Source organism: Anoplophora glabripennis, unplaced genomic scaffold, assembly GCF_000390285.2.
Source record: "Anoplophora glabripennis isolate ALB-LARVAE unplaced genomic scaffold, Agla_2.0 scaffold387, whole genome shotgun sequence".
NCBI lineage: Eukaryota > Metazoa > Arthropoda > Insecta > Coleoptera > Cerambycidae > Anoplophora > Anoplophora glabripennis.
Window position 1 is genome coordinate 20,495 of NW_019421739.1, and position 26,901 is coordinate 47,395.

A 26,901-nucleotide genomic window follows, 5' to 3' on the forward strand; every position below is an offset into this window, starting at 1 on the left:
TATATATATATATTTATACTAATGGCTTTTTCTATTCAAAACAAGTTCATGGAAGGAAATTTCTAAAAAAATACGAAAAAACAAATAAAGGCTTTATATACCTACTAGTAGGGTAAATCTAGGAGAGATGACGCACATTTTTTAAAATAATTATAAAACATGAAATTGAAAATAAAGAGCAAAACTTCAGATTGCGCTAAAAGAGCTTAATAAGTAATAATATATGACTTCAAATATGACCAAATGTCGGAGATTTTAGTAAAAACTAACAATTTTTTTTTTCTTATGACTGCGTCATCTCACCTTACGTATCGAGGAGAGATAACGCAGTATGTTAAACGATTGCACATTTTTATTTTTTTCATAAATTTGTATTAAAATTTCATATAATTTATTTTTGGTTTATTTTGTAAGTTATTAATAATAATACATATAAATCCTCATTATTGTAGTTAAATAAAGAAGCATATACTTTGAACGAAAACGTAATTGTTTTCGTATTGTTCTTTATTTCTTCTTAAAAAAAAATCTAGCCATTCATGCATAGCCTGCCTTGCGAGATTTTCTGTTGAAATTGTATGGTAATTCTAGTTTTTTCTGCCAACTCAAAAGCCATAAGGCGCATAAAGGATCTCGTAGGTACAAATCCATGTGTTTTCAACTTTTGCTTTACTAATTTATCCTATTGTGGGCTCCTAGTGTACTTGAAGCTCCAAACGGTTTAGTTTGAGGTCTTCACATTTCCTTCGGCGTCGCAAAGTGCATTCGGGGCTACCGAATTCGCGACCTGCCTCAGGAATACCCATCTCATCTCTATCAATAGCACTGATTGCTCTAGACAACTGTTCTATTGTTCCCTCTCCTCTTCTAACGTTTTCTTTTCTTTTATATTTCGTCGGTATGCTATACACGATAAATTAATAACATTTCTGACAAAATAAAATTTTAAACGATGTGTCTATCATTGCGCCAACTCTCCTTACGCATCCGTGCGTCAACTCACCTTACATTATAAAGAGAGTTGACGCAGCAACTTTGAACTAAATTCATTAGAGGAAATGTGTGAAATTGAGGTTAGAACCACTTAACTACTCATTATCTGCAACAGAATCCTTGAAAACTTAATAAAAATATAACTTAACGTACCTGTATATTTTCTGACTCTAAACGATGTAAAAATACTTAGTGTAACCTCAATAAATTTAACAAAATACCGTCACTAACACTACTCAAATATAACTGCATTTGATACGTATATATGTGACGACATAATAAGAATTACAGGTGTTGCCAAATATACGCTATAAAAAATGATTGTGCCAGAACGAGCAGTGCGTCATCTCACCTGATGCGTCATCTCTCCTAGATTTACCCTAATGGCTTTCACTCGTTAGGTATTGGTCAACTTGTATTTTTTTTCTCAATCATCAAAACCTTTCAAACTGAAAAACGATGCACAAAATTAATAACCAAAATTGTTAATTCTTACTGAGAACACTGAGAAAATTACTAGATCAATTTTAGGTTATCAGTAGTTCTACTTTAGTATTCGCTGCTGAAATGGCTGTCATTTACTGTTTAATTTTTTTTTCTTTTTGTGAAAATAGTCCATTAATAATGGAAATATGGAATAATGAAAATGCTGATGAAAGCTGTTTTGAAGATATAAACCAAACGCTTGTTTTCTTAATGAAACACCTCGCATATTTATCATTTATTGGAATCATCTCTTTTTTCTGATTACAGGATATACACATGTCATATATTTGCTTCGACAGTTTGCACAATATTTTGGTTTATTTACCCTCCACAATATGAATTAAGTCAAGATTGCCACGGAATGGTTATGTTAACATTTAGAGCAGAAATCGTCTGCAACTGATGGGTCTCATGAGGCTTATTATCTCCCCAAATGCGACAATTTTGCTTGTTGACATAGCCATTCACCCAAAGATAGGCCACGTCGCTGAATATCCTTTTCCATACAAAACCGGAGTCTACTTACAACTGCTCCAGAGCTCAGTCAACGAATACATAACGCTGCCTATGGTCGTTTACCTTCAGTTCCTGGGTCAATTGAACTTTGTACGGTTGCAAGCCCAAGGCCCGACGCAAAAATTAGCCAAATGTTTCAATATTTCCACAATTTTTTCCTCAAAAATTTATGTCTCTTCAGTACTTCAATCAACAGCTACTAACTTTTCTTAATATCATCAATAGGATTGTCGAAAATTGCGGAAAAGTTAATTGAAATTCAAATTCGTGAATACTTATAAAATTATAGTATTTTACCTGTTTTTCAGTCTGGTTTTCGTCCTGGGCACAGTTGCTCTACAGCTCTAATGCACATTATTGATGATATTGTGGACGCTACTGACTCGGGAAAATGTACGCTCCTAATTTTACTTGACTACAGCAAGGCATTCGACACCATAAATCACGATGTTTTAATTGCTATTTTAAAATCATGTGGTTTTGAACATGACAGCATTAAGTTGCTATATTCATATCTTAATAACAGGACACAGTTTGTAAGAGTCTCTGAAAACCTATCTCAATCTAGATCTATCTGCAAAGGAGTCCCCCAGGGTTCCATATTAGGTCCTTTGTTATTTACAATTTATACATCACAATTTATAAAATTTGTCAAATATTGCTCCATTCACATGTATGCTGATGACACTCAATTATATTACTCGTTTTATCCTAAAGATTATCAATCAGCTATGCATAAGGTAAATGATGATTTAAATACAATATTTGATATTTCCTTACAGCATTCTCTTAGTATAAATCCTTCTAAAACAGCCTTAATTTTATTCGGCAAGAAGACTAAAGCTTTTGATATCTCTAAATTAATTAAGATTAATATAAATGGGCATTTGCTAGAATTTTCTAAGAGTGCAAAAAATTTAGGTTTAATCTTAGATTCCAACTTAAGATTCAGGGAGCAAGTTAAAAAAATGGCCCAACGAGCATACCTAGGATTGCGGCTTCTGTATCCCCATCGTAAATATCTAAACATAAATACTAAGAGAATGCTTTGTGAGACATTGATATTATCCCAGTTTTCATTTTGTGCCCCTGTATATGGACCTTGCCTAGATCTTGACAGCAGCAACCTCATCCAACGCGTTCAAAATGCGTGTATACGTTTTATTTTTGGTATTCGTAAATTTGATCATGTATCGCATAAGTTGCATGAACTTGGCTGGTTGGATATGTTCAAACGGAGAAAACTTTACTCACTTTGTTTCTTTCATAAACTTTTACTTACTAAGACTCCACCTTATCTATATAACAAAATTGTATTTCGCAGTGATGTGCATAATATTAATATTAGATCCAAAGGTTTACTCAGCCCTCCTCAACATAAAACGTCTTTTTTTGAGAGAGGTTTTAAATACAATATATACCGGTTGTACAACAGCGTCACACTCGGTGCAGGATATATTAGTTGTGCAAAGTTCAAAAAATTTGTTAGGACAATGTTATTTTCTTAGGTATGTTACTTATTTAATGCTACTATTGTTATTATTGTTGTAATTTATATGTTTACTGTGATGTAATACTGACTACGGTGCTTTATATATTAGATATATGGTATTCAAGGGTTAAGTGGTAGAGCACAATTATTGTGAACTTCCCCTTGAGATTTCCAAAACTATGGATAACCTTTTTATTTTTGTGCTGAATGACTTTTATTTTTCTTTTGGAAATAAAGACATTATTATTATTATTATTATTATTATTATTATTATTATTATTATTATTATTATGTTTTATTAAATGTCTGACGAGTTGACTAACTAATGGAAAATTCCGTACAAAACGATTTACTAAGTAATTGGGTTTAACGCAAAGCCTATAGAAATTTATTTTAAGACGCATTAAATGAGCTCCTAATAGTTCCAAGTATTTAGCTAAAACGTTTCTGTGTTTTGAGAGGGATACATAATAGTACCAGGCACACGAATACCAGCAGAACAATCCCCAATGCCTCCTTTTAACTTAAACAAGAATAAATATAACGTATTAATGTTTAGGTAATAACGACTGTCGTTTCCGATAATGTGGAAGCAATAAATGCTCACATAAAGGAAATACAATTTTTCAGTAACGTTATGTTGCTAGCGGAAATCTTTTAGTTGGGGTTGTATTTGCTACGACTGAAATTTAATAACGGGAGGATATAATAAGAGAAACATTAACGACAAAGGGCCGCACGACAAAATAACGTCCTTATCCTTTGTTCTAATACTAGAATCAAAGTATAAACAGGTAACAATTTTATAAGGTAAGGGGCATACTAATAATAGGATTATATTTAAATCGGGTATTTAAAGCTCGTCTTCATCTTTGCGCGGATGTTTGTTTCACTTTCAGCGTTATTTTGGTAATCAACAGATCTTGGAGAATTATACAATATTTTTATGCCGCTTCACTAAAATGTGACATAATTAACAAATCCTCCTTATTTCTGAGTCTACGAAATTCTTCTTCAGTATGTATTTTGAGTAATAAAATGTAAAAATGAATTGATTTGCCTCTCTATTTTTATTCTCTTACCAGCCAAGCGAGTAGCCCGAGCATATAATATATTTTTCTCACTATCTGTTTTAGTATTTTAAAGACCAAAGGGAGATAGTGTCTATAGTAAACATGACAATATCTATATGTAAATAATAAAATTGTATTTTAATGCATTTAAGGATTTTAACAATTTTGGCTTAGAGCATCAGTAGGTTATTATAGCCGGTGCTGAGACTCCCCCCTCCACTTTCGACNTGCAGGATATATTAGTTGTGCAAAGTTCAAAAAATTTGTTAGGACAATGTTATTTTCTTAGGTATGTTACTTATTTAATGCTACTATTGTTATTATTGTTGTAATTTATATGTTTACTGTGATGTAATACTGACTACGGTGCTTTATATATTAGATATGTGGTATTCAAGGGTTAAGTGGTAGAGCACAATTATTGTGAACTTCCCCTTGAGATTTCCAAAACTATGGATAACCTTTTAATTTTTGTGCTGAATGACTTTTATTTTTCTTTTGGAAATAAAGACATTATTATTATTATTATTATTTATTGGTATAATGTTTGCTTAAATATCAAAAGTACATTTCATAGATAAAATTGTTTCTTTTGTACATTTCATATATTTTTTCCCTGGAAAATTCCTCATTCCTATAGTTAAAAAGTTGCAAACTAAATGTAATACTTTACTGAAAAATATTTTAAAGAAATAAATGTCTGTTGTGTTTTAATCTCATCAAAGCCAACAGCTACATATAAGCTTAAGAGGAAGCTCTTTTCAATAATAATTATTATAAGATCAGCAGATCAATTTTCATTTGTATGATTTTCATATTAATTTTCTTCAGATATGTCTATAAAAAAATTAGTTGCAAGTTCCTGTAAGAAAATAAAGGTAAGACATTAATAAATATCTACAATAAGAAAAATATTCATTAATGGTAAGTGAAATGTACATATCCTAGCAAAGAAGTTGTATACAATAGGGGACAGATAAACAATGAAACTGCAATACCTAAAACTAATTTCTATCACTCATACACACACAATTTCATTAGTCAGAAGTAACTAGGTTAATTAACTATCAAATTAAGTAACTACTAACGCTAACTAAAATCTCTCGTCATAACTATTTTGTTAGTGTTACCAAAGTTTACAGAATATTTATTCTGTAAACTTTGGTGTTACTAAAACGAACTGTCCATTAAAGATAAGTACTATAAAGCTTTAAAAATTAGAACTGGTCGTGAACGCCTTAAAACTAAATTATCTAAATGTTCCTTCCTCTAATAAAAAATAGACTATAGTCTGTTTGGAAATGAAAGAGAGTAATAAAACCCCGAGATAAGAACCGGCCATGGGTGTGGTTATATTTCGTTTCAGGTAATTATCGGGTAACACTAATGCTAACAAAAATGATAGGGATTGGAAAATCGACTATCTACAGACTTTTAAAGGAAACAAAAAATGAACAAGATACTGTAAATCCCCCAAAATCATCTACAGGGAGGTCAAAAGTCGTTATAGATGATTTCTTCAAAAATGTCATTCGCAGAAAAGTACACTCATTTTATTTTAAAAAAGAAATACCAACGCTAAACAAAATTTTAAGTGAACTTTCAGAGGACAACGATTTGCCAAAAATCAGTAGAAGCAAATTATGGGCCGTCTTACGAGAGTTGAATTTTTGCTGGGAAAAGCAGAACAGGAAGTCAGTTCTTATCGATAAAGATGAAATTATTTGTTGGCGAAGATCCTACTTAAGATCAATTAGAAAATTCCGTGACGAAGGGAGGAATATTTATTATCTAGACGAAACTTGGGTCAACGAGGGATATACTGTAACAAAAGTATGGCAAGATAAAAATGTAAAAAGTTTTCGACAAGCATTTTTGGATGGACTTTCAACAGGGTTCAAGGCACCTTCAGGTAAAGGGCGAAGATTAATAGTGACACATATAGGTAGTGCCAGTGGTTTTGTAGATGGCGGTTTACTTTTATTTGAATCTAAAAATACAGGTGACTATCACGAAGACATGAACGCAGATGTTTTCGAAGAGTATTTTACACAGATGTTGGATCTTATTCCTCCGGGGTCTGTAATTGTCATGGATAATGCCAGTTACCATTCACGGCAGACCGAGCGGACGCCTACGACTGCTTGGAGGAAAGCCGATATAATTCAATGGTTATCCGGAAAAAACATTTCTTTTGAAACAAATATGGTGAAAAAGGAACTTTTGACACTTGTCAATCTTAATAAAGATCAGAAAAAATATGTTATCGATGAAATGGCAACAAATCGCCAAATAACGGTACTACGGTTACCACCTTATCACTGTGAACTTAACCCAATCGAATTAGTCTGGGCGCAGGTAAAAGGAGATGTAGCGCGAAATAATACGACGTTTAAATTAAGTGACGTGAAAATTTTGTTAAAAAATTCCTTGGAACGAGTAACTGCAGATAACTGGCAAAGATGTATACATCATGTACAAAAAGAAGAGGAGAAAATGTGGGAACTCGATAATTTAATTGACGTTACTGTGGAACCTATCGTTATCAATCTAGGAGACGAAGATAATTCATCAGAATATTCAGAGGATGAATTTTAATATACCTACTTTTTTATTTTCTTTATTGTACATTTATACAACACTACATTTACTCACCATAATTTGAATTTTCAAAATACATATATTTTTGTGTGGAATAAAAGTCTATTCATTAAATTTAAATAAATATTTTGATAATAATATTGAATAATTTTATTTGAATTACTAAAAACCCTCTTAACCCGGTTATGATGCTTAAAGTAGCCTCATGTTTTGAAATGCTGTTTTTATATTGTTTACTTATAAGAGAAATGGACCGAGAAATTGAAGCGGCATAGACAAAGACGGATTGTCGGGGATTAAATTTTAGCTACCTGCTACAATTTAGTACAACCCGGTCACACAAAGTTTTTTTAAAAGTACACCTCATCTATACCGAAAAATCATAATATAAAAATATTGAATATAAGCACCAGTACTACATTTATTTACGATTTGCATACATAATAAGCTTTTATTACTATCTTTCATTTCTAAACAGACTATATTTGTGACATAAAGTTTGTCAAGAAGTAATTAGACCATAGTCAGGCTCTCAAAAAATTAGAGCTAATATATTTTTTTAATCCATATATTTAACGTTGGCATATTTCTGTTACTCTAACTAAGCACTGACTCAAAGAAATGCGCGACTCTCAACCTGGAAATTTTGTCTAATCCCCTCTTTGTCGTTGAGTAGAGGACTTTTATTTGCCTAATATTGCTTAAACAGTGGACCAATGGCTCTACATCCTTTCCGAAGGATGTGGTACGTCTTTCTACATAAGTCTCCCCTAAATTTGTACAGCTTGTGTGAATACACCGACGTTCAGGCCACTAGAAGGATCACCTTCCTTCCAAATACTAATTACGATCGACTCTGCTTGAGTGTTCATATCAATGGCATGAATTTCATGTTGCTAGGTTGCACTTGCCTCAAAGATAAAATTTGGTAAAAAGTTCCTAAAATTTTTTTGATAATACCTACTTTACTCTTATAATGACAACAAAATTTCGTACGAACGCTATAATTGCAATTTCCCAAAAATATATTCGTATTCGTTCTAACTTGAACTAGGCTTAGGGATTGCATTATAATTTTAGTGTTAATCAACAGATTACACGTTCAACAAATTTGTATTAATACATACATATTTTGAAAATTAACAGGAATTGTCCAATTAATTTAATTTAGACTATTCTAATTAAATATTTCCGATTCGATTTCCATTGTAAGGCGCAATGATATTACTGTATTTAAATGTCTTTAGTATTTTGTATATTTTATCTTCTGAATACAAGGTGATTCACAAACGGTGACCAAAATTAAAACCTCGTATTCTTTGGTGAATTTTAAGGGGAGTCTTTCGTATAAAGTTTTTATCTAGGACGCTTAGTTAAAAAGATACAGGGTGTTACACGTAAAAAAATATTTTCAATTTTTTTACGTTTGATTTAAAAACTAGTAATTGAAATTTGAAAATGGGCACATAAAACATTGTCCAAAATCTGAAGCCTTTTTCTAAAATTTAGATGCTTCAGTGGCGGAGATACAGGGTATCGGCGACATATTTTTGAGCATTTAGGGCCAAATTCAGAGACTTCCCTAAATCTATACTAACCTTTCATTCATATCAAACTTAGGCCCAAATTCATAGTTCTCACTAAAGTGCCTCTCACACTTATCTTATACTAAACTCACCCTAATCGTATCCATAAACAATTCTACTTCAATGAATCACTTAAACTGTACTTAAATCGTCCTCACAAATGAGTGCTAGGTTAGTGACATATTAGTGGTATCTGACGTGTATCTACTCAACATTAAAACTACCTTCATGTATGACAAAATGTTAATATAGAATGATTGTACCCATATAAAATCAATATATTAAATTAATTCAATGCGGTGACATAATTACACTGGTAAAGCATAGAGGCACTGATTTTATGACCTCTGTAAAATACGAACATAGAGATTAAGCTCCGAATCACCCACGTTGTCTTTGCTGAAGCTGCGCTTATCGGTAGACAGGTCGTCGGCAGGAATTGGCAATTTCTAAGCAAAGCACAAACAGAATTCGCATATAGGTTTATTGAAGAGCCGTTATGGTTCTCTGATCTCTAATTTCGATTACTTCAAGTGAGGAGATAAACCTTAAAATCTATGTATATTACCTAGACTGCTGCTCTTAACGTTCGAGTAGTGTTTAAATTGCGAAAGGCTATACCCCTGTTATTTTAGTAGCATGTAGTGGATTACATGTCTTTTTAAATACTGTACTCAATTTTTAATTCTAAATATCCTATAGAGATAATGCAAGGATATTTTAAGTTTTTACACATTTGATTCAGTTTATTTTATGAACTAATAACTCTATAGCTTATTGTTAGACATTGAGGACCCTTTTTACAGCAAATTTAATTTCCTATAAAAATGTCTTTTGCGTTTTTGCTGTAAGTCATTTATGAGGAAAATGCACAATCGATAAAAATTTAAAAAAAAAATAAGATTTTATAGCAGTGAAACCGTTCACGTCACATAGATCCTACTATAGACACTTTGAAAGAACGAAGGTTCCTCTATAATTATCGCCTATGGACAATAAAATAACGCGAAGAGATATAATTAGATAAATCTTAAAAAACCGTAAATTTACTTAAAATCGATATAGCGAGTACTAAAAATTAAAATTAAGTACTGAAATTTGTTGAGATTTTTTTTTGCAATGTTTAGAACAACATATCGTCAATAGAGTGAAAAAAGAGAAATGTACTTTTCAAACGAAGCACCCTAAAAATGTTCATGGTTTGAGTGGAAGAATAGGGGAAGACATGCGTCTTCCATCTGAACTACACTATGAGATTTGCATTTCTTTAAATGTTTTTCTAATTTTTCATTATTTTATGTTTGCAAATAAAGATTATTATTATTATTATTAATAGAGATGAATATATTTCTGCCTAATTATAATTATATTCTGCTTATTTTCTCTTCTTCGTACCTCTATATAGGTAAAACTTACATTTATCAAACTGTCAATTTAAAAAGGCTATTCGTTACATGCTGGTAAGTTTTTCAATCTATGTTTGTACAAAGTTTTACATCGTTTAAGCGTTAAATTACTTGTTGAAATTTTCTCGACGATACAAGTGGTTATTGTAGAATCACTTTATTATGGTGATCCACAGGTCTTTTTTTATTGGGAGGATATTTACTTCTTAAAAAATATATAAATATTATTATTAGGTCTTGTACTTTTACTTTATTTATGCATGTCTCTGAGGTTAGATATTTTTTCAAATCTAGATTCCTGGTATGGAGGAACAATGACTTCATTTGATAAGATTTCTTTAGGATTTTTTTATTTATTACCTTAATGCCTTTGTAATAAAGTTAAAATACATTTTACTTCAATGCTATTGAGACGTATTAATATAGGTATAATAACAGTCTTCATAAAATGGTAAGTACTCTAGTAGTAGGTAGTAGTAGTACTCTAGTAGTAGGTACTGTAGATCAAAGATAAGAAATGAAATGTACGAGTAGTTCCTAATCAACTACCTAATCTAAAACTATTGAAAATATAAACTTAAAATTTGGTACACTGCACATCAGGACTAGGAGGGTTCTAAGAGGTTTTGATAGTTAACGAAAATTATTTCCAGTTAAATTTTTGTACCTATCAAATTTTTTTCTCACTCCAAAAGCCAAAATAGCATTGGGAGCTTATGAGCAGCAGACCATAAATAAAAGACAATTATTGCTTCTCTTTACTGGGGCGTCAGTGATTAGTTTTATTTTAAATTTTACATGAAAGTAAGTGCTATAAGTTAACTGAACTGACTGTACCAATTTTTACATCTATATATTCAGTGGTTCTTAAGTAATAAATCACAATCTGTGTTTCAATTCTGGTATTCCATATCTGGGGTTCCTAAAACCCGTCCATTTTATTGCGTAATGTGTTGCGCATTACAAGTATACGAATATAAACCTAGACGACAAATCATGATTATCTTCTGTCTTATTAAATGACAATAAAAAGCTGATTGAATCAATTTTACTTAAATTTTAAACTGAACTCAAGTTGAATATTAATTCTTTATACATTTACTCAAACTCCAAAGTAGTGTTTAGAACACTTATGCAAATTAATTTAGAGTTTAAATATAATGTATTCCAAGTTCGAGCATATTTCAAATTTACGCTCATTTTTTCAATCGAAATTGCAAAGCTATCTGCAATCACTCTACACAGGGTCAATTAATTATGGCCAAAGTAGAGATCTAGATCCGAAGGAATCTAAACTACTCCACGAGAAGCAGAAGGCGGGGCGCAAAAAATTTTCGACTAGGTTTCCAAAATTTCCGCTGAAGTTCTCAAAAATCTCCTAACCATCTCCATACACCAGAGCGACAGCAGTTTTGGATTTGCAAGATTCGAACTGGAGAACTTCAAATTCCAGACAAAATCCAGAGAAGTCAATTGTCTAGACCTAAGGTGGACTTCACAATAGGACCTCTGCGGACCCATCAATGACTGTGATTGAACGTCAACCCTGGAGTATTATTCAAAACTTAAAACTAAGTCATTAGCTCTTGTAACAAAGTGATTTTCCCACACCCCACATTTGATTTCTTTTCATTAAATTCTATTAATAAATATAATTTACCGCACCGGCATTGTTATTGGCATTTCCAACGCCGTCCGTCACCGCACAGCGTCAAGCCGATGGCCTGAAAATTCACACCACGTACGCCAGTCTTGGACCTGCCAGCGTAGGGAACAGTCGTGCCGAGCTCCAGCCTGCCGTCCAGCCAGCAATACGTCATCGCCTGAGTAAGAATTTTACAAGTCCCGCTTAGGCGAACTACGCAGCCGCTACCGAAACATCGCCAGGGCTTAGGAATTAAGCCTCCGTCAGAGAAACAGTTCACCACGAGGCATCGTAGAGTCCAGTCGAGCCGTCAGCCGTTCCAAGTAAGACCTACGTCACCAGTAAGAAATTGGTAAGAATTTCACTAAGTCCTGCCTGAGGAAAACTGCGCAGCCGCCAGGATCCGCCGTACGAATACAGCAAACAAGCTGCCGTCCGAGATTCAGTTCCTCACGAGCCACCGAAGCGACCAGTCGAGCCTGAGAACAACTCCAGCAAGCCGAGACGTCACCGCGGGAAGTAGGTAAAATTTTACAAGTCCAGCCTGACAGCACCGCGCAGCCGCCCGTTCCCAGACAAGGAACTTAGGAAAGAAGCTGAATTTGGAAATTCAGTTCCCTGCTAGCCGCCGTCGCAACCAGTCGAGCCGTTCCAGCACCAACTACGTCACCAATAGGAATTGGTGAGATTCTGCTAAGTCCAGCCTGGCAGAACCGCGCAGCCGCCAGAAACCACTCCATCTCCTGTCATCACCAGAGGCCGTCCAATCCGACCATCAAGGAAGTAAGTTAGGTTCCGCGCATCTCCAACGCGCAAGTCTCTTGAGGTGACAAGAGACCTGGCGAGGTATTTGCACTGCAGAATTAGTTCCGTTCTACCGCTCCTACAGTACAGACGTGTCGAGGGAAGGAAGTAAGTTAAAGGTTTAGGGAATATAGGTAAAAGACTTGGCTACTGTCCGTTTGTACTAATCATACTTTGTATTTCCAGATATCCGTCCGTACGACTCCGTGGCTGGGTGCACTGTTGCAATTATCCGGTGTACTTAGCCCCGCTGCGCGTTCGGGTCATAGAGTGTCGCTCCCCCCTCCTATCCGCTCTATGAGTCGAAACGCAGGTCGTTCTTAATTATATTTCTTTTCAGAGATCCGTCTAGCCGACTCCGTAGTTGGGTACACTGTTGCAATTATCCGGTGTACTTAGCCCCGCTGCGCGTTCAGGTCATAGGGTGTTGCTTCCCCCTTCCTATCCGCTCTGTGAGCCATATATTTCTCTTGCAGATCTGTCTGTATGACTTCGTGACTGGGTGCACTGTTGCAATAATCCGGTGTACTTAGCCGCGCTGCGCGTTCGGGTCATAGGGTGTTGCTTCCCCCCCATCCGCTCTATGAGTCGAAACGCAGGTCGTCATTAACCATACTGTTCTTCGTCCGTCCGACTCCGTGGTTGGGTGCACTGTTGCCATTATCCGGTGTACTTGACCCCGCTGCGCGTTCAGGTCATAGGGTGTTGCTTCCCCCTCCTATCCGCTCTATGAGTTGAAACGCAGGTCGGCGCTAATCATTTTTGTCTGTTTCAGCCTGCCAGCCGCATACCAGTGCCAAGGAAACCTATTATTCTTTAATTGTATTTCTGTTTATTTTAGAGATAGTAGCCAAGCCTGTAGTGTATATATAGCTTTTAGCTCTTGCTAGCTTTGTTGCTTCCTCACCCCGCCCCCTGGTATCTGCACGCCGTCATATTCACGCTTGTTTTACTAGTGCCGCTAATTCTGTATGCATTGCTTTCGTCAGGTCACCGTTTAACACCGCACCGTTATTTCACCATTCTTCGTAGTAACCCCCTGTATATAACCATAGCCATTTGCCACCGTTTAGCAATAGATGTAGAGTAACATAGTGTAAATAGGTAGAATTGGACTAAATAAATGTAAATATATACCAACTGTGTGACTTTTATTCCTGTGTGAAGTCTAACTCTCTCTCGACCCTCTGGACATACCGTGTCTTCACTGCAGCCGCCCGCGTAGTGGTGTTTCTGCACTTTAAACAGAAACTGGCGCCCGAGGAAACTACCGCCGCTCAGGCGTCATAGTGACGAACGACGAAAATACCAAACAAGCCCGTCACACTCTTTAAGATTCATATATTTATTTTTTGCAAATACATAATTTATCAATAATCCGTTTTTTTTAGTTCAAAACATTGACAAAAAGTTTCACAAAATTCGAAGACATTACTACCTGTCTTGACATAAGTTTTAGAGCCCTAACCACCCAGGCATTGTCCAGTCCCGCAGTGAAGATCCTATGAGGTACATCAAGCTCCTAGAAGTTTCCAAAACCATACCTACTCACAGGAGGCCTTCACAAGCTCCTAGAATCTTCCATAGTTTCAGGTACTCTCCAGAGATCTCAAATCCAGTACTAATTAAGGTAGAGTGTGAAGTGCGAAGTGCCTACATAACATAATTAGTGTATAATTAGTAGTAACGTACCTCGCCTCCGATGGAGAACAACTAGCCAGCGCGACGTCCACATTCTCAAGCATCCGTTAAGATTGGCGTGATGAGGGAGGCGTCCGTATATTCCGTTTACTACTTTGGCGACGAATGGGAGACAAAAGTTCCAGCACTGCAGGCAATTCAAGAGGTGCTCGGTAAAAATATTGGTTCTCCCCATATTAGAGTTAATCCCCCGCAATTATTAATCATTGAGCTAATCTTACATGAAATGTTTATATACCTTGTACCTACTGTAGGATAAATAGATAATAATGAATAATTTAGTGCTACGATAAAATTGGTACACCACCTGGAAGTCAAAAAATCCACCCAGATTAAAAAATCACTAAAATAGGGCATTAGTTGCAAAAACCCTCCTCCAAAAAAATTTATACGGGAACTTGAATTAAATTTCTTCAATGCAATAATGTTTTCTCTTAAAACTCTCTTCGATTCATTTCTGAGAATTTTTTTTTTTTTTGTAAATGTGAAATAAAAAAGTATTTAATCTTCAATGGAGCACATTAAAAATATATATAAAGTTAATATAAAAATATGCCCCTCATTTTTAATATACAATGCGTCTTATTCGATGTCATGTTAGGGTACAAACGAACAAAAAGTTGAAATACCTTTTGTTCCTTTCGTTTCGGTCGGAGAATTTGCTCCTTAGTCCAGACAGAAAACCGGAAATCTAGCAATCCTAGTAAGGCTGTGACGTCATATTTGAGGTCAAAATTAAAATAGTAACTCGTTTAGTCGATTTTTGAAAAACTCGCTTTGTACGAAAAGATAGTCTTCCGTAGGAATACACTATATTTTTTAAATTATACGCTTCCAACTTTAATATCCTCTATATTCACTTATCGGAGAAAATTAATATTCCCTTCCTGATCCAGTTTCTCATTAAGACCGCCAGTGTTGCGGCTACAGGCTGAATGTCTCTCGAGAAAACCCTTATAGGTGTAGTATTCCCGTTTCTCGTTATGCCCGTGTGCCTTAAGATACTCCACATTTAACTAGTTATACAATTCGGCGTTTGATATGGTTGATCTCCTGCGGCCTTTGTCAATTTCTCATACTACCAACCTCTCATCCCCAATAAGTTCGGCGAAAGGTAGAGAGCTGATAAACTGCTAGACATACAGTATAATCATTTAGTAAATCCTTCAGTAATAGCATTATCCTTGTTTAGAGAAAAAGAAATCATTATGAGAATGTTAATGAGGTTGAACAATCTTTAACACCCCCTAGTATTTAAAGAATTCTTAATGTAACCAATAGAACCTCCATGCAAGATTTTTTAATAAATAAAAAAAATTGTCGGCAACAACGTTATTAGTTAAGAATATTAAAAATCTAAAATAGAAAAGGTACAGAACTCAAAATTACAAAAATATACGACAGATTTCAAAATGATCAGCTAGTCGATTCTTTGACATAACCATAACTGTGGGAAAAATTAATATTTGGCGTGAAATTTGGACTGGTCTTATGTTGCTCCTGTAAATGAATCAATAATAAATAAAAAAAACTTCCTTTTTTATTTTAAACAACTTTTATGATATTCGGAATTTTTTGCAATTTTTCCTAATAAACAAAAGACATTTATGAACTAACTTCTTTATTTGATTGTATTAGAGATTAGCAGTATGGGTGATCCTGCTTGTATTATTTGCGATGAACATGGAGGAGATTTGAGGTCGATCCAACAGAAAGCTATAAATAAGCTGATGTTTCCAGTAAAAAAAAGAGGACTAAATTTCAGTGCAGAAGTTGTACGCCCACTCGCCTCTCTTGTTTAAATCCATCGGTACACAAACGGTACACAAAATTATTCGGCTTAAATGTCAATAGCAATACGGTTCAAAAATAAAGTTACGGGTCAAACAATCAATACACTTTTTTATTTTTGTACAATTGAATGGTCTAGTAAGTTTTTGAATTTCTTTAAACATTTAAAAACAAATTATCAGCAATTATTATTATCGAAAAATTCATTCTTGCAACAGTAATTTTTTATTATTTTATTATTTTATTTTGCATTTCTTGAGCATGTTTTTGAACTACACATTTTTATTTTACCAAAAAGTATTTTAAAACGAGAAAAATGGGCACCAGCAGAACCTTACTATAATTTTTCTAAGTAGAATTTTTATTTGTTTCGTGGTCCCGATTGGAAAGTGTGAAAAAATATTTAGAGTTATTGATTGAGAAAATTGATTATTTCTATCTCAAATAACAATGAAGGAAACACATTGTGACACTTATAGCAGACCACAAAATAAAATAAATCATTTCAAACTAACGAAAATATTTATTCTATGGAAAATTACTAACCGCCAAGTTACATTTCTGAAACACCCTACGAAGAAAATATAGCCTTAAATTTGTGTTAATTTACTATTTTTAATAAACAATGTCGTTCGCAGTTTCAAGGAACAAGGAAAAAGTAAAACATATTAGTCAAAATAAATTATGAAAAGAAATTCAAGGAGACATTTTAAGTACTTACTGTCTTTACAGCTAAATAATATCTGGTAATGTTTAAAGTTTAATTGTACTAAAATTTGTATCACAGAGCAGTCAAAGTTCTATAAGCTACAATTTATCAGGAACATCCTTTAAAATTACAGAAATTTGAAATTTTGCAAATTGGTAGGCACTTTGCTAATTAAAATCGTGTAGACGCAGTTTCAGTTGAATGATGAAACATATGTTATATTATCTCGTATTTCAATTTCATAACAAAAGTGTCGAGTATGTACATTTTGATAACATTATGAGAAGTCCATAACTTTAGTTTGCCATTATTATTGATACAATCTAAAATGTACATAGATACTAATATTTTACTTTTACGTATATTGACAATGTGGTGAGTTGTTGGCATATAGATTTTTGTTTATATTATTATTCAAATTTTATTGACATAAGCATTTAATTGGGTTAATCAGAGTTTTTATACACCTAAACAATGTACTTATTATATAGGGTGTAAGAAGTTTGATTGCCATTACTTCAGTATGAGATAGAGTAATTATAAATGAACAAAAAACTTGTATATTACAATGGTCGTAAGATTAACAGTTTTCAAAATACAGGGACTATTAATATTGGGGAGTTTCATCACAACGTGACAACAGCGCTTAACCTGCTGATGCATTCACGTGTACATAAGGCAGACTTGTCCTATGGAAAAAATGTAAACAGCTATTATTGTGAAACATTTAGTAAATTTCAAGACAATTATTTTCCAGTTTTTAAACAAATAAAATAAAATATATCGATTTTGTAGTACGAAGACAGTTTGTACTTAAATTTTAGCTCGAATTTTAGTAATTAAGAATCTTTTAAAACTGGAACTTAACTTTTAATCAAATCAGGAATTTGAAAAATATACAATTAAAGTACCCAAAAATTCACGTCATTCAAATAATCATACGTATTAAAAATAATTTAAGTACTTATCAAAAAGCAAAATTCAGTAATTTTTAAACGCATAAGTATAAAACAAATAAAACATGTGCTCAAAATGTCCACCACCATTTTCTATGCATGCGCGACACTTTCGAATCCAATTTTCGTGCACTCGCTGGAAAGCACCTCAAGAAATGGAAATAGTGTTACGCAAAAAACACTTGACACGGTCGAATCCAGATACCAACTGAATTGCGTATTGATGATTGCTGTAGCTCGTGTTAATAAACCTCCGCTCCGTTGTTACATTGATCGATAAGAATTTAATCGAATTCTAAATTTATTAAAACGCTAATTATTTTTTAGAATTAAGCATAAAGAAGTTCAAAAAAGTGATAAACATTGCATTTTATGGCAATTATGTCAATATTCCTTCATTAATCGAACTTTTGTACATCAATTTGCAGATTTTGATAATTTTTTTCTCAAAAAAAAAAGTTTTAAACAAAATCTTGTGGACGTTTGTCAGCAACTCCTTGAACAATCCAATGACGATGGAACATTCATTCATCATAGCGGGAGACGAAAGTTGGCTATGGCATTGATACAAAAGTTCAATCATCACAATGAATTGGCAAAGGATCTCCACGCCCCCAGAAAGCACCTCAGTCTCNAGGAATTTGAAAAATATGCAATTAAAGTACCCAAAAATTTACGTCATTCAAATAATCATACGTATTAAAAATAATTTAGGTACTTACCAAAAAGCATAATTCAGTAATTTTTAAACGCATAAGTATGAAACAAATAAAACATGTGCTCAAATGTCCGCCACCATTTTCTATGCACGCACGACACTTTCGAATCCAATTTTCGTGCACTCGCTGGAATGCACCTCAAGAAAAGGAAATAGTGTTGCGCAAAAAACACTTCGACACGGTCGAATCCAGATACCAACTGAATTGCGTATTGATGATTGCTGTAGCTCGTGTTAATAAACCTCCGCTCCGTTGTTACATTGATCGATATGAATTTAATCGAATTCTAAATTTATTAAAACGCTAATTATTTTTTAGAATTAAGCATAAAGAAGTTCAAAAAAGTGATAAGCATTGCATTTTATGGCAATTATGTCAATATTCCTTAATTAATCGAACTTTTGTACATCAATTTGGAGATTTTGATAATTTTTTTCTCAAAAAAAAAAGTTTTAAACAAAATCGTGTGGACGTTTGTCAGCAACTCCTTGAACAATCCAATGACGATGGAACATTCATTCATCATAGCGGGAGACGAAAGTTGGCTATGGCATTGATACAAAAGTTCAATCATCACAATGAATTGGCAAAGGATCTCCACGCCCCCAGAAAGCACCTCAGTCTCGATCCAATGCCAAAGTGATGCTCACTGTTTTTTTTTTCGATTTTAACTGAATTGTGAATTTTTAATTCTTGCCTCAAGGTGAAACAGTGACCCTTGTGTACTATCAAGGCGTTTTACAACGCTACATGAAAAAATCCACAAAAGAAGACCAGAGATGTGGCGAGACAAATCATGGTTCTTGCACCATGACAATGCGCTCAGTTTTGTCAATTCGTCAGTTTTGTGGCAAAAATCACTATCCTCCCTCACTCTTTCTACTGCTCGCCAGACCTGGCTCCTTGCGATTTTTTCTTATTTCCGAAACTAAAATCATTGTTGAAAGAACGCCGTTTCCAAACTATTGATGACATTATTTCATCTTTAGGTTTATCGCAGACCTCAAATGTCTTGGATTTGTTCATCTAACTCTAGTTCTATTAAGCTACGGATCTTTGAAACTGACTTTAGCCACTGCATTTCACGTAGCTTTCAGCTTCCGGTTGTTGTCCTGAGAAGTAGATAGCACGTCTGTCTGTGCTAGGCGTTCACACACACACACAATACGCTCTTTGTTTTGGCAGGACTTACGTAAACCAATATTAATCAAATGTTTCCTGAATCGCCAGTTTACCAGACTATAACACAAGGCCCCAACTCTCATTGTCAGTCCTCCCTTTCTGGATTTACCACTTCAAAATTATTTTGAAATCTGTACTTTGAGGTTAAACATAACATCCTGCAGAATAAACTGTTTATTTCTCCGTTGTAAAAGCAGCCTAAATTCCCTTTTTGAATTAGCACTCTTAATTTAAGAAGGAACACAATATTATAGCATTCAGATTGGAAAAGTAGAGTTTCAGATTACTTTCGGTCAAGGGTTATTCGGGAGTTGACTGACACATTTATATCCTTTTAAAAAACTAATTGTTCCGCTAGAGCGCTTCCAGTACTTACAATTTCCAACGTTCCACTTCCCCAAGTGAATTTAATGTTTTTAAAGTAGCTCTATAAAGCCCTTCCCGTAATGCTGGGNTAATTATACATATATATAAAAAAGTTACATTAGAAGAAAAAAACATTTTTGAGGTACTTTTTATTATTAGATTGATTATAACATAGCCGCTATCTCGCTAGGCCTGGACGCCTCGTAGAAGTGAGCCCCTCCCTTCAACGACTTCGACAGCGAGTGTCGCCGGTATAGCTGATTTGTCCTCCTGTCTTAACTGGTGTTTCTTCTCCTGGTGCTCTTATTTTCCGGCTGGTTAAATTTTACCGTTCGCAGTTTTCAGATATACAGGGTTTTTCAAAAAGGTGTTGCCAAATTTTGAGCAAAAAACGATATCTGCAACGGTTTTCCAGAAAATGCCGATTTTTAGCTTCTTATGCTTCTACTGAAAATTAAAAATTATAAAGAATCTAGAATTATATTTTCCCTACATGAAACAAGTATATCTTTTTTATGTAAAAATGGTCAAGGAATTTGACAAATTAAAAAAGTTACAGATTTTGATCCTTAGCTTGCCTCCCGTAGGGACGCCCCTGAAAACAATGTGTCAATTTGGTTTAGATAAAGTAATTCCACGTAATAAATGGTACCTCTGTATAGAATTTTATCAATTTATTTCGAAGCATTTTCGAGATATTGTAATAAAGTCGTCTTAATGGCCCCCTGTAAAAGGGCGTAGCGCCACAGGGGGGTGTTTTCGGACACATGTCGATGTGAAACTTTTTGCTCAAAATTACGTTCTCTATCATCTGTGTTCGTTTGGCAACACCTTTTTGAAATACCCTGTATAAATAGTAATACCTGTGTCTTCTAGTGAGCAAACAGCAAAAAAAATCCTAAAACTTCAGATTACCATTTTTTCCTATATACAAGGTGTCTCAAAATTAATGTACAAAAATTTATTAGCAGATACTACCAACGATCCATCATAAAATTGATGGATAGACCTTGAAAACAAATAAATCTATGTTTACTTGAACATATTACAAAAATACAAATATAAAAAATAGAGGTGCACATTATCTATGAACCTTTCTGTTAGGGACACCCTTGAGTAAATTTTCTAAATAGTTCTCACGTAGTTCGTTAAAGTATTTAATAAATGTTCATCGTATCGAAATTTATAATTTTGCATTTTCTCGTCTTGGCAATGCTAAAAAGCATCGCTCGGACCCCCTTTAGGAAGTGTTTTCCAACGTATGTTTATGGAAGAAATAGTCTTATTTGTTGGTAGCAGTATCTACTGGCAAATTATTGCACACCGCGAGACACCGCGTACCGTGAGAAAGGTAAAAAAAGAATGTAAATGACACCGCACATAATTATCGTACAAGACAAACAAATAATTTGGACATTGTAAGTACAAATTTAGAATTTTTATTGTTAATATGGGAATGGTGGAAGTACCTCAGGATCTAACAAGTTCCTTCTAATTTTAATATACAGGGTATCCCAACGAAAATTTGACCCCCCTATAATTGGAAAACCGAATAATATTTCAAAATTCGCCGAGACCCGTCGATTTTTGTTCTTGGGNTGTGGACGTTTGTCAGCAACTCCTTGAACAATCCAATGACGATGGAACATTCATTCATCATAGCGGGAGACGAAAGTTGGCTATGGCATTGATACAAAAGTTCAATCATCACAATGAATTGGCAAAGGATCTCCACGCCCCCAGAAAGCACCTCAGTCTCGATCCAATGCCAAAGTGATGCTCACTGTTTTTTTTTTCGATTTTAACTGAATTGTGAATTTTTAATTCTTGCCTCAAGGTGAAACAGTGACCCTTGTGTACTATCAAGGCGTTTTACAACGCTACATGAAAAAATCCACAAAAGAAGACCAGAGATGTGGCGAGACAAATCATGGTTCTTGCACCATGACAATGCGCTCAGTTTTGTCAATTCGTCAGTTTTGTGGCAAAAATCACTATCCTCCCTCACTCTTTCTACTGCTCGCCAGACCTGGCTCCTTGCGATTTTTTCTTATTTCCGAAACTAAAATCATTGTTGAAAGAACGCCGTTTCCAAACTATTGATGACATTATTTCATCTTTAGGTTTATCGCAGACCTCAAATGTCTTGGATTTGTTCATCTAACTCTAGTTCTATTAAGCTACGGATCTTTGAAACTGACTTTAGCCACTGCATTTCACGTAGCTTTCAGCTTCCGGTTGTTGTCCTGAGAAGTAGATAGCACGTCTGTCTGTGCTAGGCGTTCACACACACAATACGCTCTTTGTTTTGGCAGGACTTACGTAAACCAATATTAATCAAATGTTTCCTGAATCGCCAGTTTACCAGACTATAACACAAGGCCCCAACTCTCATTGTCAGTCCTCCCTTTCTGGATTTACCACTTCAAAATTATTTTGAAATCTGTTTGAGGTTAAACATAACATCCTGCAGAATAAACTGTTTATTTCTCCGTTGTAAAAGCAGCCTAATTTCCCTTTTTGAATTAGCACTCTTAATTTAAGAAGGAACACAATATTATAGCATTCAGATTGGAAAAGTAGAGTTTCAGATTACTTTCGGTCAAGGGTTATTCGGGAGTTGACTGACACATTTATATCCTTTTAAAAAACTAATTGTTCCGCTAGAGCGCTTCCAGTACTTACAATTTCCAACGTTCCACTTCCCCAAGTGAATTTAATGTTTTTAAAGTAGCTCTATAAAGCCCTTCCCGTAATGCTGGGATACTGGCGAGATAAATAGGGCCGTAAGTATAAACTCAACAAGAAAACCCCTAAAATAAGAAACCACTCTTTTATTTACTAAAAGAAGAGAAATGTTTTGAAATGAGAGAGATGTTTCTATATTTCTTTGGTAAATGGAGTACAGTGGATATAATCACACTTCCGAAACCAAGTTAACCTTAAAATTATCCTTAGATAATACAAGGTGAGGCAACGACAATGCAAAGTAAATTTTTCATATACACGATGTATTTAAATGAAAGAGCATAACACTACCAAATAATATTAAGGCTAAAATATTGGACTAAATGTACCTTAGCCAAAGTTGTTTCATATGCAGGCATTGCCAATACTTTTGTCAATCACTATCTAGATTTAGAGAAAAAACTAATAAAATGTGTTCCAACAAACAGTTTCTTAATGAATTTCTTAACGACATTATTGATAACTTTAGAAAAACTTGGTTTCTGCAGAACAACTTTAGAGTTACTGATTTATTTATCCGATCCAAATAATATGTTGTGATTGATGGTAGTAAAAGCACAGATAAAATAGCTACCGCCACAGACCGCTACTGGAATAGGCCAGCAGTTTTAAATTTCCAAATTGCAGATAGAGTACACCTCCAGCAGAATTTTAGAAAGAATCAAATGCAGCGGCCCGCATTCTTACGTGTATTCCAGCAACATATAAACAACGGTTTGGCAATGTTGTCACGTGTACTTACGGATTTATTTTGTACCTACACATTTTTATCAATGCCTGTTTTTTGCGTTACTGTATCTTTTGACATCAAAATTTTCTGGCATAAAATATACCTTTAAAGTAAAAAATAATTAAAATAATTAAAATTCATCCTTATTGAAATAACAAACAACGATTTTTATACCTAACCTTTACAACAACATATATAAGGAGAATATCTAAAAACGAAATAACATTAAAATACCTATAATTTTTACAAATTTTGCAAACATGCAAGTAATTGTGATGATACAGTTGAAAATATGCTTTAATTTACTACTTTTTGCTTTAAAAACAAATTCAGAATTATCAAACATTTCGTCCTGTATTTTTTCTTTCAATACTTATAAATTTTGAGGTCTTTAATAATATATTTTGTTGTCCCCACAAAAATATGTCTAAAGGACTGAGATCGGGGCTGTATTCTGGGCACCTAAGGTTTCTGATAATATTTTTTATAGTGTTCGTTGACGGGATCGTCCTGCAAAATAAATTTGCCGATATTCCTGAAGAACTTTTGCACATTATTGTTATTTGAATAATACAGTTTAATTATGTTTTATTTTTCGTCATCAGAATAACCCATTTTAATTTTTTATAATTTTTTTAAATTAAAATGGATTATTCTAATAATGGATAAATCCCATGTATTTTTATGGGAAGGTTCGTTTCTGTTGTTTTTGTCTGATTGTGTGCGAGAGAGATAGAGAGACTTTGTCCTCTTAGAGGGCTTTTCTCTCTCTGTCTGTCTCTCTCTTTGCTGGAGTTTCTAGGGCTTCCCCAGCATCTTCAGGACACCTAGGGAGGAACCCTTTTCAGCCTTCATCATCGAGCTATGACGTCACAATGCATTCGAAAAAAACCGGTTTTTGCTCGTAACTCGTAAATGGCTGGAAATATAAACAAATATCCCCTTGGCTCTGAGTAGAGCACTCGGTGGGTGAGACAGAGTGGGGCGTCATAATATATGAAAGAAAAAAAAACAATATTTGCTTGTACCTCGGAAATACTCGAAACATCAAAAAATCTCCCATGGTTCTGATTGGTGATCGAATGAAAAACGTCCGAAGTCCGCATGTCTAAAAAAAAAATCGGGACCAACGGTGTGTGACATCATAGAATAAAAAAGTGTTTATAACTCGGAAACGGTGCATTGAATTGAAAAAATAATTTCAAAAATCTCCCGACACATCTGGTCCTGATTGTCCCTACCGCGTTGAATGCAAAAGGTCCGAAGTCCTTATGTGGAAAATAAATTTCGGAAACGAGAGGTGTGGTGAGGTGATACAGTAAAAAATGTCTTATAACTCGAAAACGGTGCGTTGAATCGAAAAAATAATTGAAAAAATCTCTCCCATCCCTCTGGTTCTGATTGTCCGTTCTGCGTTGAATGCAAAAGATCCGAAGTCTGTATGTCGACCATAAATTTTGGAAACAAGAAATATGCGACGTCATATATCAAAAAGGCCGTATAACTCGGATATGGTGCGTCGAATCGAAAAAATAATTTAAAAAATCTCCCCCACACTCCTGGGTCTGATTGTCCCTTATGCGTAGAATGCAAAAGGTCCGATGTCCGTATAAGGAAAATAAATTTCGGAAACAAGAGGTGTGTGAGGTGATACAGTAAAAAAGGTCTTATAACTCGGCAACGGTGTGTTGAATCGAAAAAATAATTAAAAAAATCTCCCCTACACCTCTGGTTCTGATTGTCCGTTCTGCGTTGAATGGAAAAGGTCCGAAGTCCGTATGTTGAAAAACAAAAAAGTTAGTAATTGCAACAGTAGATAACGCATTATCTTATCTCTGTATGGGATCATTGATTGATGATTTGTTGTTTTTTTTTTTAAATAAATTCCGTATTCAACTACTCCTTAAGGTTCCAGCCATTTTACATTGTGTTAATTTTTTGAACACCTTGTGTCATATATATGAGCACTACCTATGACATCAATGATATGCAACACTTGTGTCAATAATTATTTTACCTAACTAAAGAAATCAACAATAAGAGAACAGTACCCATCTAAGGATACACAACCTGTATAATGCAATGTTTTAAACATAGGTGTTTTTATCGTACCAAACCGGAAGTCGACGCACAAATCTAAAAACATAAATTTCAAGTTTTTGAATTCTCCCATTCCAAGGTGATACCTGTATAAAATAAATAATTAATTAAGTAAATTCATTGTTTTAATTCTAACTTGATTTATTTTATTTAGCATTTATCATGTGATTTCCAGACAAAAGATAAGTTCCACAACTCTTTAATTACATAATTGAATGCATCAAATATATTTGGCAGTTATCATTTGGCAACAAAGCCACCGCTAGAACTGCCGCCTATTACCAAGTAGAAGAGTTACCACGCTAAATTTTATAGCTGGATGCCGGCTAAGAAGACCCTGCACCCATTTTAGGCTACCAATTTTCATCATTTAACACGCAGTCTGTTGCGATAAGCTATATTGTCTGTGGTAAGAGTAATTTTAAAACTTTAGGATATGGATACGAAGGACAGTACTCAATTCATTCTTTTTAATATTGAGGAAACATATTTCGATCACTGAGCACCTTATGGTTCTTTATTATACTTTGTTGGATCTCAATTATGAGGCAACTACTGTTTGGGATGGAGTTTACAATATCTTAAAATATTAGAAATATGGATCTTAAAAGTCATATATCAAATAGAAATGACTTACGCCAGTGATGATTTTCATAATTTGTCAAAAATTCTAGATATTCCGCAATTATTTACTTTAGATTTTATTATGGAACAAAAAAAAATGAAACCAATAATAGTGATATTATTCATAAGTAACCAAAAAGGTACAAAAAAATATGAATACCTTTTGATGCAAAAACATTAATATAAAGATTTGCCTATTTCTTTGTTTCGAAAATCGAAAATTATAACGAAAATCCAAACAATCTAATGTTCATTCATTTACATAAAAAAGCCAAATTAAGATATTACACCAGGAAAATTAGCGAAATTAAAAGAGTAACTCGAAAAAAGTCCTATCCGCTAGATTATTGTAAAATTGTCTAAAGGAACGTAATACAAGACGTCTCTCGTTTCGTGAGTCAAAAACTTTTATTAGCTAACTTTTCTATTTAAACAAATAAGTGAGGAAAACAGTTTTTTCACTTTGCAGGGAAAACCATCAATTTTAGCGAAAAGTGACTCACAGACAGCTTATAGGGAGTAAAATTATTTACAAAATGATACTGCTTAAATTAAAATCGGTTAATAAACAAAAAAGTTATTGCAAAAAGACAAGAAAAGTGCCCATTTTTTAATTTGTTTATAACTATCGCATTTATTGTTAAAATTTTTTAAAAGCTATGACAAGTAGAGG

At 34.1% G+C, this 26,901-nt stretch overlaps 1 protein-coding gene across 1 annotated transcript in view; it reads left to right on the top strand.

Annotated features, from left to right (window-relative positions):
• The first annotated feature begins 14,364 nt into the window (after window positions 1–14,364).
• Window positions 14,365–26,901, top strand: part of LOC108908407 (spondin-1-like) — an 87,111-nt gene continuing 74,574 nt past the window's right edge. The window contains 1 exon segment of the mRNA XM_023457104.1: window positions 14,365–14,455. Coding sequence (XP_023312872.1) covers window positions 14,365–14,455 — 91 coding nt within the window.